The sequence below is a fragment of the Ischnura elegans genome, chromosome 1 (assembly GCF_921293095.1).
Source record: "Ischnura elegans chromosome 1, ioIscEleg1.1, whole genome shotgun sequence".
In the NCBI taxonomy this organism is placed as follows: domain Eukaryota; kingdom Metazoa; phylum Arthropoda; class Insecta; order Odonata; family Coenagrionidae; genus Ischnura; species Ischnura elegans.
Window position 1 is genome coordinate 872,605 of NC_060246.1, and position 13,505 is coordinate 886,109.

At 38.9% G+C, this 13,505-nt stretch overlaps 2 protein-coding genes across 9 annotated transcripts in view; both read right to left on the reverse strand.

Moving 5' to 3' along the window:
* Nucleotides 1-6,418, reverse strand: part of LOC124154429 (Golgi reassembly-stacking protein 1-like) — an 85,580-nt gene extending 79,162 nt beyond the window's left edge. For 4 of the 8 annotated variants that reach the window (XM_046528148.1, XM_046528164.1, XM_046528156.1 and 1 more), the window contains exon 1: nucleotides 5,655-6,085. In XM_046528148.1, coding sequence (XP_046384104.1) covers nucleotides 5,655-5,666 — 12 coding nt within the window. In that variant the 5' untranslated portion in view covers nucleotides 5,667-6,085. Of the gene's footprint in view, nucleotides 1-5,654; nucleotides 6,096-6,134; nucleotides 6,208-6,234 lie in introns of those variants that run through there. The other 4 variants (XM_046528202.1, XM_046528174.1, XM_046528184.1 and 1 more) reach the window with 3 other exon arrangements.
* A 1,810-nt stretch (nucleotides 6,419-8,228) lies between these two features.
* LOC124154111 (uncharacterized protein K02A2.6-like) lies at nucleotides 8,229-12,428 on the reverse strand. Its single transcript, XM_046527643.1, has one exon. The coding sequence runs from the start codon at nucleotides 12,426-12,428 to the stop codon at nucleotides 8,229-8,231; it is 4,200 nt and encodes a 1,399-aa protein (XP_046383599.1).
* Between the last annotated feature and the right edge of the window lie 1,077 nt (nucleotides 12,429-13,505).

The window sequence follows — 13,505 nt, forward strand, 5'->3', positions numbered from 1 at the left end:
AAATAACGCGTTAAAAACATTACTTCGATTTTTTTTGTCAGTAAAATATTTTCCTTCAGTATCCTCCATTGGTTAAATCCAATTTCTAACATCGGTGACGTGTCGTTCTGCCATCTAGTTGTGTGGAAAGTTACCTTAAAAATCTTCAGAAAATAAGGAAGATATAAAATTTTTACCTTTCCCTGTTTTGAATTGGTGGCGGAGACTGTGGGTTATGCCAGCCCAAGCCTATTTCTTAAAGATTAAAATTGTTATATGAGTGTTTCTGATTTTTACCGCGTCGTTCAACACGTTTTTATGTGATCCATGTGGTATCACAGCTGTAGTCACAGTTGTCGGAAAAAAATAATTTTCCAATTCATGTCTTTTCGCTTCCACGCGGGTGATTCGGGGTGGGCGACCTAGTATTTGTCGACTCGTGGTATCCCTATGCAATGTAAATTGGTATGGGCTATAGTCGTTACGTAATCTTTTATGTATTACCTCGTAATATATATAAGTTTCTTACTGAGTTTCTTATGGAGTATTTAGACAATGTCAAATGTAAAATTAACTTAGATTTTTTGGTGGGTCAATTATTTTTCTGTAGTGCCGTTTTATGATTCCTTTAAATTTTTAAACGGTTATATGGTCGTGATTTATTTCTGCTATGATTGTGATAAATTTCTTTTAATTTTTACCCGAAATGAAGAATTTAAAATTTTTTTACTTTCTCAGATTTTCTTGTTGGCATCGCAGGCTGTGTGTTGTGTCATCCCATGCCTTGATTTCGAAGAGGAAAAGTTAATGGATGAGGTTTTTAAATTTTCGTCCCTTGGTGAAATATGTTCTTCTGTGATTAAGCTCTTATCTAAGGAGAAGACCTGGCACAGTCTTCGGGAAAAAATATTTTTCCGTTAATATCACATATCTTCCACGGGCATGATTCGGGATGGGCGACCTAGTATTTGTCGACTCGTGGTATCCCTGTGCAATGTAAATTGGTATGGGCTACGGGTGTTACGTAATCTTTGGTGTCTTACCTCGTAATGTATATAAGTTTTGATCTGAATTTCTCATGGAAAACTTAGAAAATGTCACATTTAAAATTAACTTCGATTTTTTTTGGCTTAGTTCTATATTTTCCTGCAGTGCCGTAAATGTTTCGGTTAAATGTTAAAACGGTGATATCGTCGTGTTTTTACTTCTTCTATACATTTAATAATAATAATTATGGTAAACTTCTTTTTATTTTCACCGAAAATAAAGAATTAAAATTTTTTTTAGATTTTTAGTTGGTGCCGCAGGCTGTGGTGTGAGCTACCCCGGGCCTAGATTTCAAAGGGGAAAAGTAATTACGTAGTCGTTTTTCATTTTAATCCCTTGTTTGAACATTTTTTTCTACGATTGGGGTGTTATCACAGCGGAAGGCCGGGCACAGTCTTCGGGAAAAAATATATTCCCAATCGCATCACCTATTTTTCCATGCGCTTGATTTGGGGTGGGCGAGCAAGTATTTGTGGACTCGTGGTATCTCTTTGTAATGAAAATCTGTATGGGCTATGGGTGTTACATAATATTTGATGTGTTACCTCATAAAGTAGATGAGTTTCGATCCGAAATTCTGAAGAAGAGTTTTGAAAATGAGAGATTGAGAGATTTAAATGTTTACTTCGATTTTTTTGGGTCTATTATTTTCCTCTAGTGTCGTAAATTTTTCAGTTGAATTGTGAAACGGTGGTATCGTCGTGCTTTCGTTTCCTCTGGGATTGCGGTAAATTTCTTTTCATTTTTACCGAAAATAAAAATTTTTACAATGTTTAACTTTTCCAGATTTTGTTGATGGTGTCCAGGGCTGTGGGTTGGGTCATCCAGGCCTAGATTTCAAAGGGGAAAAGTAATTACGTAGTTGAGTTTTATTTTACTCCCTTCGTTGGCCATGTTTTTCTACGATTAGGCTGACATCACAGCTTTAGGCCGGGCTCCATCTTCGGAAAAAAATATTTTACCATTACCTCTTACCTTCCGTGCGGGTGATTCGGGGTGGGCGACCTCGTATTTGTCGACTCGTGGTATCTATATGTAACGTAAATCTGTATGGGCTATGTGTGTTACGTAATCTTTGATGTGTTACCTCGTAGTGTAGATGAGTTTTGATCCGAAATTCTGATGGAGTCTTTTTAAAATGTCACATTTACATTTTTACTTCCAGTTTTTTGTGGGTCAAGTATTTTCCTCTAGTGTCGTAAATTTTTCAAATGCATTTGTAAACGGAGGTTTCGTCATGCTTTCGTTTCCTTTTGGATTGTAGTAAATTTCTTTTCATTTTTACCGATAATAAAAATTTTAAAAATGTTTCACTTTTCCAGATTTTTTTGATGGCGTCCAGGGCTGTGGGTTGGTCCATCCAAGACCTAGATTTCAAAGGGGAAAAGTAATTTCGTAGTCGTTTTTCATTTCTATCCCTTGGTTGACTATGTTTTTCTACGATTAGGCTGACATCACAGCTTTAGGCCGGGCGCGATCTTCGGGAAAAAATATTTTGCCATTCATACCACTTACCTTCCATGCGGGTGATTCGGGGTGGGCGACTTTGTATTTGTCGACTCGTGGTATCTCTATGTAACGTAAATCTGTATGGGCTATGTGTGTTACGTAATCTTTGATGTGTTACCTCGTAATGTAGACGAGTTTCGATCCGAAATTCTGATGGAGTCTTTTTAAAATGTCACTTTTACATTTTTCCTTCCAGTTTTTTGTGGGTCAAGTATTTTCCTCTAGTGTCGTAAATATTTCAAATGCATTTGTAAACGGAGGCTTCGTCATGCTTTCGTTTCCTTTGGGATTGTGGTAAATTTCTTTTCACTTTTACCGGTAATAAAAATTTTAAAAATGTTTCACTTTTCCAGAAATTGTTGATGGCGTCGAGTGCTGTGGGTTGGGCCATCCAAGACCTAGATTTCATAGGGGAGAAGTACTTACGCTGTCGTTTTTTATTTCAATCCCTTGTTTGAACATATTTTCCTACGATTGGGGTATCATCACAGCTGTAGGTCGGGCACAGTCTTCGGAAAAAATATATTCCCATTCGCATCACCTATTTTCCATGCGCTTGATTCGGTGTGGGCGAGCAAGTATTTGTCGTCTCGTGGTATCTCTATGTAATGTAAATCTGTATGGGCTATGGGTGTAGCGTAATCTTTGATTTGTTGCCTCGAAATGTAGATGAGTTTCGATCCGTAATTCTGAAGGAGAGTTTTGAAAATTAGAGTTTTAAATGTTTACTTCCATTTTTTTGGGTCTATTATTTTCCTCTATTTTTTACATTTTGCAGTTAATTTTTAAAACGGTGTTATCGCCGTGTTTTTATTTCTTTTGCGACTCTGTAAACTTCTTTAAATTGCTACAAATTAGATAGAATAAAGAATTTAAAAACTTATTACTTTTTCATGTATTATTTTTGTCGCAGGCTGTATTTTGGGCTATCCCAGGCCTTGATTTCAAAGACGAAATTTGAATGGAGAGTTCATTTTCATCTCTTGGTTGAAAATGTTTGACTATTATTAGGGTGTTCTCACGGCTTTACGCCGGGCACAGTCGTCGGAAAAAAATATTTTCTCATTCCTGTCACTTCCCTTCCATATGGATGATTTGTTGTGGCTTCCCTATTATTTTTCTACTCGTGGTTTCTCCATTTCTATTACAACGATTTGGGTTATGGGATTCCCATAATCTTAGATGTGTTCACACGTAATATTGGTGACTTTACATCTGAAATTCGCTTTAACGGTTTTTTAAAATGACGAATTTAAACCCATTTCTCGAATATTTTTCAGGCAAATTATTTTATTTCTCCGTCTTTTATGTGTGAAAGTTATTTCAAACCCTCAAGTCCTATTATTTTGATTTTATTAAAGTGTCTATACTTTTTCCTTTCATCGCAGCTGCAAATTAATCAGACATAAAAATTTTTACTGTTCCTGAATTTGATATGGTGCGGAGACTGTGGGTTGTGCAAGCCCAAGTTTAGTTTTTAAAGAGGCTAAGTGATGTTATATGATTATTTTTCATTTTTTCCATTTGGTCTCGTATGTCTTTTCTGTTATGTATGCTTTATCTCAGCTCTAGGAACGTCACAGTCGTTAGAAAAAAATGACTTCCAAGCCTGTTCAATCCTTTTTCATGGGCGTGATTTCGTGTGGGCGCCATAGGCGGATCCAGGGGGGGGGGCACGGGGGCACGTGCCCCCCCAGACCCTCAAAAATATGCAAGATTTTTAATACGGTCCCATTATCATTGCATTCGTTTTGTATTGCGAGGTATCCTTGTGCCCCTCCCAGGAAAAAATCCTGGATCCGCCCCTGGTGGGCGCCCTAGTATTTGTTGACTCCAGGTTACTGTATTTATTATTAAACGATTTGGTCTATGGACGCTTTGTAATCTTCGATGTTTTTTTATCGTATTTTAGAGGAGTTCGGACAAAAAAATTCCCTGCAATTTAAAAAAAATTACCCATTGAAACTTTACTTCGATTTGTTGGTAGGTCAATTATTATTATTTATTTTCCTACTTCGTTAATTCCAATTTTAGAAACTGCTCCGGCTGTGTCTTTATTTCGTCATTGCATATCACAATTAGGTTTGCGTTTTGAATAAAATTCGCTTTTTACCTTTTTGAATGTGTCAGTGTAAATGTTAACCCCTACTGAGGATTTCTTCGGTGTCGAAATGTAATAGCGCCCTATTTTTAAAAAAAATTTGGTTTTTCTATGTGAGCTGAATGGTTATGGGGATCCTATGTTTAATAAATTTTGTTATTTCTTCTTTCTTATGAAGTTCTTTGTTTTAGATTATTCGTATAGGTGTTCAAATGAATGACCCAGTGACATATGGCCTGCAATCACTTTTTTCGACGAGGCGTCATTCCGATAGCGCTCCAGTTTATATAATGTCTTCTGTTTCTTTATCGTTATACTACGATGTTTTTAATGATCCCCTTCACAGATTATAATATTTCCCATTCCATTAAGGAATAATTTCATTCGTGCCTTGTCTTTATGCTATGTAACATCCAATGTCAAAGTTTACCTGATTTCTCGTTTCCCAAGGGGTCTGTTTTTGGAATAGCGCCCTAGTAATTACAGTGTTATTGTTAACATACATTTGCTGTAAACGGGTTGCAATGGTACGTTACATATATATTGATTGCTTACCTCTACTTGTACGCTTGTTTTCAAAGCATTGTCGCTTTTATGTATTCATGAATAACCCAATAAAGCTTTGTCTACACTAATATGATAAAGTCTTATTTTCACCCATTATATCAAAAATACATTATTTTCATATTGTTAAATTAAATCATTAACATTACTTTAACTATTCCACCTCGTTTCAATAACAAATTCGCTTAAATAACAATAATACAAACCATTCCTTCTTTACATATTCACTGTCGCTATTTCCTAGGGCGTGGGATGACCTTACGTGGGTCAAGATAATGGACCCAATTTCACGTCACCTATTCACAAATTGACAAAACGTACCTTAACGTAGAGTAGCCAATTAATAAAGCAATACACGACAAAAATATCTTACGACTACAATGTAAACATTAATATAAATAGAACACCCAAAATAAAATTATAAATAGCAGTATGCACCTCAATTGCACCCTACCTGAGACAACATAAAAAGCTATGCTTGCTTTCATTGCAAATAAAAACAATTTGTTGCCATTACCGTTGAAAATTAAATAGGTTAACACACCGATTGAGCTGAAGGCAGAAACGTCATCAATCACTAAACTGGTCTAAATATGCTCACTTGGCAGCTAAAATAATCAAATTGGCATATCATATAATGAGCTTGTTGGCATCCTATGATGTGGAGTTTTTTGTTAAGGTCATTCATAACTGTTTATAAAGATAGAGGAAGCAAATAATGCATAGCCTAAAATTTAATACAGCTAAAAAGGTTAGTTACACAAGTAAGTAAGGCTAAAGTCGCTATCGCACGAATATTGACGGAAAATCGAGTACAAAAATATAAGTTCTATTTCAGTGAGACTATTATGTCACTACATAATATGCTAATACACAATTTTGATAATGATAAAGCGGATACTTAAATCAAAATACTGTTGAAAACCACAATTACTCAAAACCGGCCGTAATATTCCGCGTCCAGGAGTAAAAATTGCCTCCTAATTAACACATATCAGAAGAAATTGAAGAAACGCCGCTACTAAGCAACTCACTCTTAGTACATGCTATCCTTCGGTTCCTCCTCCAGGAATGTCAACGCTATGAGAAGCACCCATCACAGTTGATGATAAAAATTCCTTTTGCCAATTTAACTCAGCAATTAATCATTATTTCACGACTTGTACAAAAAAATTCACCAAGGAACAGTAACCTCGATCACACGTGCCACGCACTGAATGTCGGGAAGTCGCGTGAATCATGCCCTTAGCAGACGTAGCAGCCCACACGAGAGGTCATTTGCGCAAAGACACCAACATGAAATATATTAATTTTTACAAGAAAGTATAAAAACAAGCATAATACTATATTATATTAAATTAAAAAGTGTTTAATATATATGAAATCTAAATTTATTAACGATAACAGTTTAAACTACAGATTTAATCAAATTTTATCTTTTGTGAAAAACTTAAAGAGGTGGACATTTTTATCAATGTCTATATATTTGCCTACCCTATTACATATTAAGGGCAACATCCATAGAGCATCAGATGCTCTATGGCAACATCTAACGAGGCAAAATACATTTGTGCAGCTGCGATTTCATGGGTCATTTCGGAGAGGTCAATGCATTGACCTCTCCATGGAAGACTGATTCTATAGTCATACGAATTTTAAGTTTAGAACTTCAGAGAAACGATGAAAGATGAAGGTTTATTATTCCATACATTCTAAAAACCCCGTAGGCAGAAAATATATTTCCCCCTTACAAAAATGCTATTTATTTTGATGATGCTAAATTTGAGAACTTGAGCATTTTTCATTCAAAACTTTCCATCAGATACTTTAGGTGCCATATTTAATATTATAACTAGTCGAATTGATACCTTCAAAATGAAATTTTAACGTGAAACGGCTTTTATCCTTCCGAAACGAAGTATAAGGAACTTGCATTTATTTCAGATATAATCAATAGCCCCAAATTATTAAAAAATATATGTTTTCATACCTCGGTGAACGTTTTTTTTATTATTTTATGACGTGGTTTGCGATATTTAATGCATCAAAGATCACGAGAATTTTCAAATGCAAGTGAGAAGCGAAAACGCCCGATGATTGGCTGGTAGAAAAGTGACGTCATAGTTCAGTACGAGGCACGGCGGCACGGCCATAGTATAGGGGTGCTTTCCAATCACGTATCTGCGCTGATCTGTTTGAAACTGTTTAGCTCAGAGCATGTTCCAATCGCACCTGTGACGTCATCTGCGCTAAACAGATGGAAACACATCCTGCACCGTTGTTCGTCTGCGCTAGCATGTCAGTTGCATACTCGAATAAATGCGACGGCGTGGTTATGATTCATTTATTGAAGTGCAGACGTATCGGAGTGGTTCATTGTGACTTCAGGGCTATTATTTGATCTATTTCTCCTCCATTGAAAGCGATAGATTGCGTAAAGATGAAGGCAAATGGTTATTCTTAGGCTGATCCTAGCAAGCTTCCTGTTACTGATTCCATCATGATAACAGGGTAGGGGAAGGGTGGGCAAAGTGGCCACTGCGGGCATCATAGAGCATCTGGAGAGGGCGTTAGCTACCCCTCCTACGGTAGGAAAGTGAAGCCAGGGGGGCGTGGCACTTTAGCCGGTCCGCCATATTCCTTTACCGCGGGTGGAGCAGAAATACATGGTTCCTTATGGGGAATTCGTCAAAGGAAACTCCATATTTTACCTATTGACAGCCGGAAAAAGCCGTTCCCACCGATGAGGGAAGGTTATCTGTTGAATGTAAAACCGGAAAAAATGCATCTTTTGGATGAAATTGTTACGTTTCCACCCACGGTGGGAGCATTAAAATAAACACTCAGATGTCTCGGGATTTAACTATTTATTCTACAGCACACTATCACATACAACCGGCCCATGTGGCCACACTACGCTTCCCCATCACTCCCACCAGGGGATGCCACATCACTCAAAAGACAATAGACTGTCGAAATACCAATACACCACATCTCCTCCCCTACTAGAATCCAAATCCCTCTTGCATCACAAGTCAAGCCGCTGAGGTGCCTTGGATGGTCTGTTGGAGCGGCGAAGTTCTGGACCTGTATTCCTAGAGGATTGGTTAGCAGTGGGTATCACCATTTCAGCAGTTGGGACAGAGGCAGGATAGGATGGGCTGGACCGAGGGGAAATGGTCAAGGGAGTCTGCACCATTGACCATAGAGGTGCTGCATCCACAGCCGAGTCATCAGGATCTGCTAACAAGTGGAAAGGGAAAACTTTTGGCTTAGGGATAATTTTTGTAGGTGGCAAGCGTTTCAATTGGTTCATGTGCACATACCGACATTGGCTTCCAATGCACACTCTGTAAGTAACCACACTGACCCTCTTCCCAATTACACCTTTTACAGGCACCATGCCTGGTCTAATTTTTACCAAAACAACTTCCCCCACCTTGTATTCTGGGTATCTAGAGCTTGGAAAGGTGAGACTATTAGGGGGTGGTTTAATTAATGACAAGAGGGTGCGAGGTTTATACTTGAACATCTTTTCCGAAGGGCTTATCTCACCTGTTGCCAAAGGTGTAGTACGATAGGCAAGTAAAATTTTGCCAAGGACTGAGTGAATGTTTTTGTCACTAAGGGCACCTGGTGTTGTATTCAACTCCTTGGCAAGTAACCTTTTAATGGTTTGAACAGCTCTCTCTGCAATACCATTTGATTGGGGATGGTACGCTGGGGACTTTAATACCTCAATGCCTCTATGGGAGCAGAAATCAACAAACAGCTTTGAGTTGAATGGGGGGCCATTATCAGAGACTATCTGTGATGGATAACCAAAAGTGCTAAATAATGTACTCAGGTTTTCACATACTTTCCTAGCATCAGTTCCATTTGCCATAGGGTACACTTCAATCCACTTACTCTCACTATCAACAATAACCAGGAAATATTTCTTTTGCATAACAAAAAAATCAACATGCAATCTGCCCCAATTATCAACCCTGGGCCATGATGCCTTTTGCGAACAGTCTGGTTGAAAATTTACAATTTGGCATGCTTCACAATTTTTCACCTTCTCCTCAATATCCCTGTTAACATTTGGCCACCAGCATAATGAACGAGCAAGGGACTTCATTCTCACAATTCCTGGGTGTGACCCATGCAATAAATTCAGCATGTCGTTCTGCAATTTGAGAGGTATGATCACCTTTGACCCCATTAACAAACATCCATTTTCCAGGGAGATACCATACCTTTGCCTGAAAAATGGGACAATTGCTGGCTCTCTGACAAAATTTGGCCATCCGTGCTTTGTATAATCCATTACCTTAGACAATACCACATCCTTTTCAGTTTCCTTGGCCACCTCCACATAAGTCAAGGGAAACTTTGCCGGCAAAACACTCAAAACACTAAATACATTTTCCACTACATTCTCCTCAGGTACTGGCAATCGCGATAATGCATCTGCAGGACATAACAGGGTTGACTTACGGTATTCAATTTTATACATATATGCTGATAGTACAATGGACCATCTCTGCAACCTAGCCGCAGCAACAGTAGGCACCCCTTTGTCTGGTGCAAAAATGTGCCGTAGGGGTTGGTGGTCACTCACTAGGGTGAAGTGTTGCCCATACAAATATTTATGGAACCGCTTCACAGCAAAAATCAATGCCAATGCCTCTCTGTCTAACTGGGAGTAATTTTGTTGAGCACTGGATAATGTACTGGATGCAAAAATCACTGGTTTCTCAACACCATCAATCAGATGACTCAGCACGGCACCAACACCATATGGTGATGCATCAGCTGATACCACTATGGGATACTTAGGGTTGTAATGCACCAACAATGGATGGCCCAATAAGAGCTCTTTACATTTACCAAAGGCTTGGTTACATTCAAAAGTCCACTCCCAAGTTGCATCTTTTTTTACAAGATCATACAGAGGTTTTAGTAGGCTTGAAAGGTTAGGCAGGAAGCGATGATAAAAATTTAACATTCCCACAAAGGATCTCACTTGTGATACATCTTGGGGAACCTTAGCCTCCAGTATGGCCTTCATTTTGTGTGATATTGGACAAACACCTTTCGCACTTATTGTATGACCTAAATAATCCACAGACTCACAAAACCATTTACATTTATTCATATTAACCCTCACATTATATTCATTTAGCCTGTTCAGCACCATTTCCACCCTTTCTTGGCAATCTTTTAAATCTTTCCCTGAAATTAATAAGTCATCCAAATAACATGTAACCATGGGCAAACCCTTGACAATTTCCTGCATTACAGACTGAAAAATACCTGGAGCACTAGAGATGCCAAAAGGTAGGCGGGTAAATTGATAAAGTCCATCATCAGTATTGACGGTAAGGTACTTCTGAGATTCTAGTCCAACACCTAACTGCAAATATGCATTTTGGAGGTCTAGCGTACAATATACAGTCCCCCCGGCCAATGATCCAAACACATCATCTAATTTGGGCAAGGGATAGAAATCTGTGACCAAAACCCTATTTAAGGTCACCTTAAAGTCCACACAAATCCTAACACCTCCGTCTGCTTTTGGAACACACACTATTGGGGATGCCCATTCAGAGTGTCTCACAGGTCTTAGAACCCCACTGGTTACCATTTCTTCCAATTGCTTACGAACTTCTCCTTTTAAGGCAAAAGGTACTGAGTATGGCCTATGAAAAATTGGGATAGCATTCTCCCTAATCACAAGATTTGCCTTAAACTGCTTGATCATGTTTGAATTTTTCCTGCTGAAAACATTTGGATATTTGCAGGCATAACTGGATAGCAATTTGCTGTCCTTCAACAGCGATTTATAACAATTGTCTTCCAACGTTGTGTTTGACTCAAACTTGAAAATATTGTTATCATCTACATCAAGGTACCCCTCATTTGAAACACAACAAGAAAGTAGCCTCTTTCTCCATTCTGGGGACAAAATATCCAACCAGGGACGACCCATGAGAGGCCTTACTCGCGCAGTGGAAGACACAACAACTAATTCTAATGTGTGGCTCTTACTAGCATTTCCACTGGACCAAGATACCCCAACTTCAATTTTTCCTTTGACCTTAATTTGGTCACCAGTGACTGATTTCAAGGATAGGGTACACTTTTGGAGTTTTGCACCGTTGAGATACCGGTGATATGTCTCCTCAGATACTAAAGACACACTAGCACCACTATCTACCTCAAAAGCTAATAAAACTCCATTCACATACATATTTACAAAAAGTGGTGAAGTACCAGATACCGATTTAACAGCAGGCAAGTAAATGCATTGCGACTCTAACCTTGGTTTGACGGGATGGGTATTTTGCGAGTGGGAAATGTCATCTGACGGACCGATCTCCCAATCGTCTGAGTACACCTCACGCACTTCCCTGCTTCGACACATTCTGGAAGCGTGCCCCCTTCCATGGCACCTAAAGCACTCCCAATCCCGGGCGGGGCAGGAATCCTCTCTGTGGAATCTTCCGCACCGTTGACACACAGCATTCCTCTGATGCCAATTGGTCCGTCGTCCGTTCTCTTGACGTTGTCCCGGTTGTGCTGGAATGTCCTCTCTCCTGCGGCTCGAACCAGCATCTGGTTGGCGGTGGAAGTTCTGCTTAGCGTTTGGGGCTCTCCTATAAACTGCCCCAACTTCCAGATTCGAGAACTTGGTAACCCCGTCAATAATCGAATTCTTCTGTGCCAACTCCAAATCGGTGGCGATGATGCACGCCTGCTCAAACGTTAATTTACTTTCCAGAAGTAGTCTCTGTCTGATCACCGCTGATTCTATACCACAAACAAACCTATCCCTCAAAGCATCGTTCAAAAAATCTCCGAACTCACAAAACTCTGCAAGTTTCTTTAGGGCAATGATAAACTCTTTCACGTTTTCACCCGTCTGTTGTGAACGGGTATGAAAGTTGTACCGTTCCGCAATAGTCAGTCGTTTTGGGGCATAATGCGTCGTAAGAACACCAACCAATTCCGCAAATGTCTGTTCCGTAGGCTTTTTTGGGAACAACATGTTTTTCAACAGCGTATATGTTGATGCCCCACAAAACGTAATAAACATCGGGACCTTCACTTCCTCTTGCGTTATCCCGTTTAGCAGAAAATACTGCTCAAAACGTTCAGCGTATGATACAAAATCTTCCTCGTCCGGGCTAAAAGGGTCCATGCGCCCGATTAGGGCAGTTTTTACCAGAGGGTTCGCCATCTTATCCGATACACAGTAATTACTCCGCAACACACGCACTGGGTGTTTAATGACTCATCGCTCGTCGCCACTTGTTACGTTTCCACCCACGGTGGGAGCATTAAAATAAACACTCAGATGTCTCGGGATTTAACTATTTATTCTACAGCACACTATCACATACAACCGGCCCATGTGGCCACACTACGCTTCCCCATCACTCCCACCAGGGGATGCCACATCACTCAAAAGACAATAGACTGTCGAAATACCAATACACCACAGAAATAAACGATTCAACCACGGTGTAGCAAATTAAAAATATGACGCACGACAAGTCATTTGCGACATTAGCAACTAATTTTCAGCTGTAAGGTGAAAAATAACTGATGAATTCATGTGAAACCACTAAGTTATAACTTGAGATGATCACAGTAGAACTTTTTAAACCAAATTCAGTTATGAAAGTAAATAAAAAAGGATAAATGGACGAGAGAGGAATGGGAGGACACTGAATGCTACGATAATAATCACGTTTAATTGCTATTGCGTGCACTACAAGATTTTATTTGGCTAATAATCCGTCAAAAATATACATAAATCGTGATTCAAGGAAAATAATATGGTTTAGCAAGACTTAAAACAACCGGGAATCATGCCTACCATTACTTATGACTTCTCTACAAAAAGTATTGATGAGAAAATTTTAAACACAGCGAAGTCAAGCTTCGATTCTTATCGCCGGACATTTTTTTTCGGATATGTAACTTCAATATCTAAGTGTTACACAGTGTAAATCATTTCTGAAACTACTGTTAATAACCTCATGGCCATTTAATCAAAAGGGCTTCCTCATCAAAGGAAAATTTTGAGCATTAGGAAAGTAAAATATCATCTATGAGACAAGCTCGAAAGAGATTTCGCTTACAATTCCGAGTAAACTGCCATGAAAACAATACTGTCTTAAGAAATTGAGAATGGGTCTAATGAATTTCAAGTGCTGACAATTCAGATATTATTTTCCTTCCCCAAATCAGGCGAACATGCACAGTGGGTAACAGCTGTGTTTAATGGAATCGTTGAAGGAGGTATTAAAAA

What these genes read in the sequence shown, in the direction of transcription:
- LOC124154111 (XM_046527643.1), bottom strand. Translation starts at nt 12,428, where the DNA reads ATGGCGAACCCTCTGGTAAAAACTGCCCTAATCGGGCGCATGGACCCT.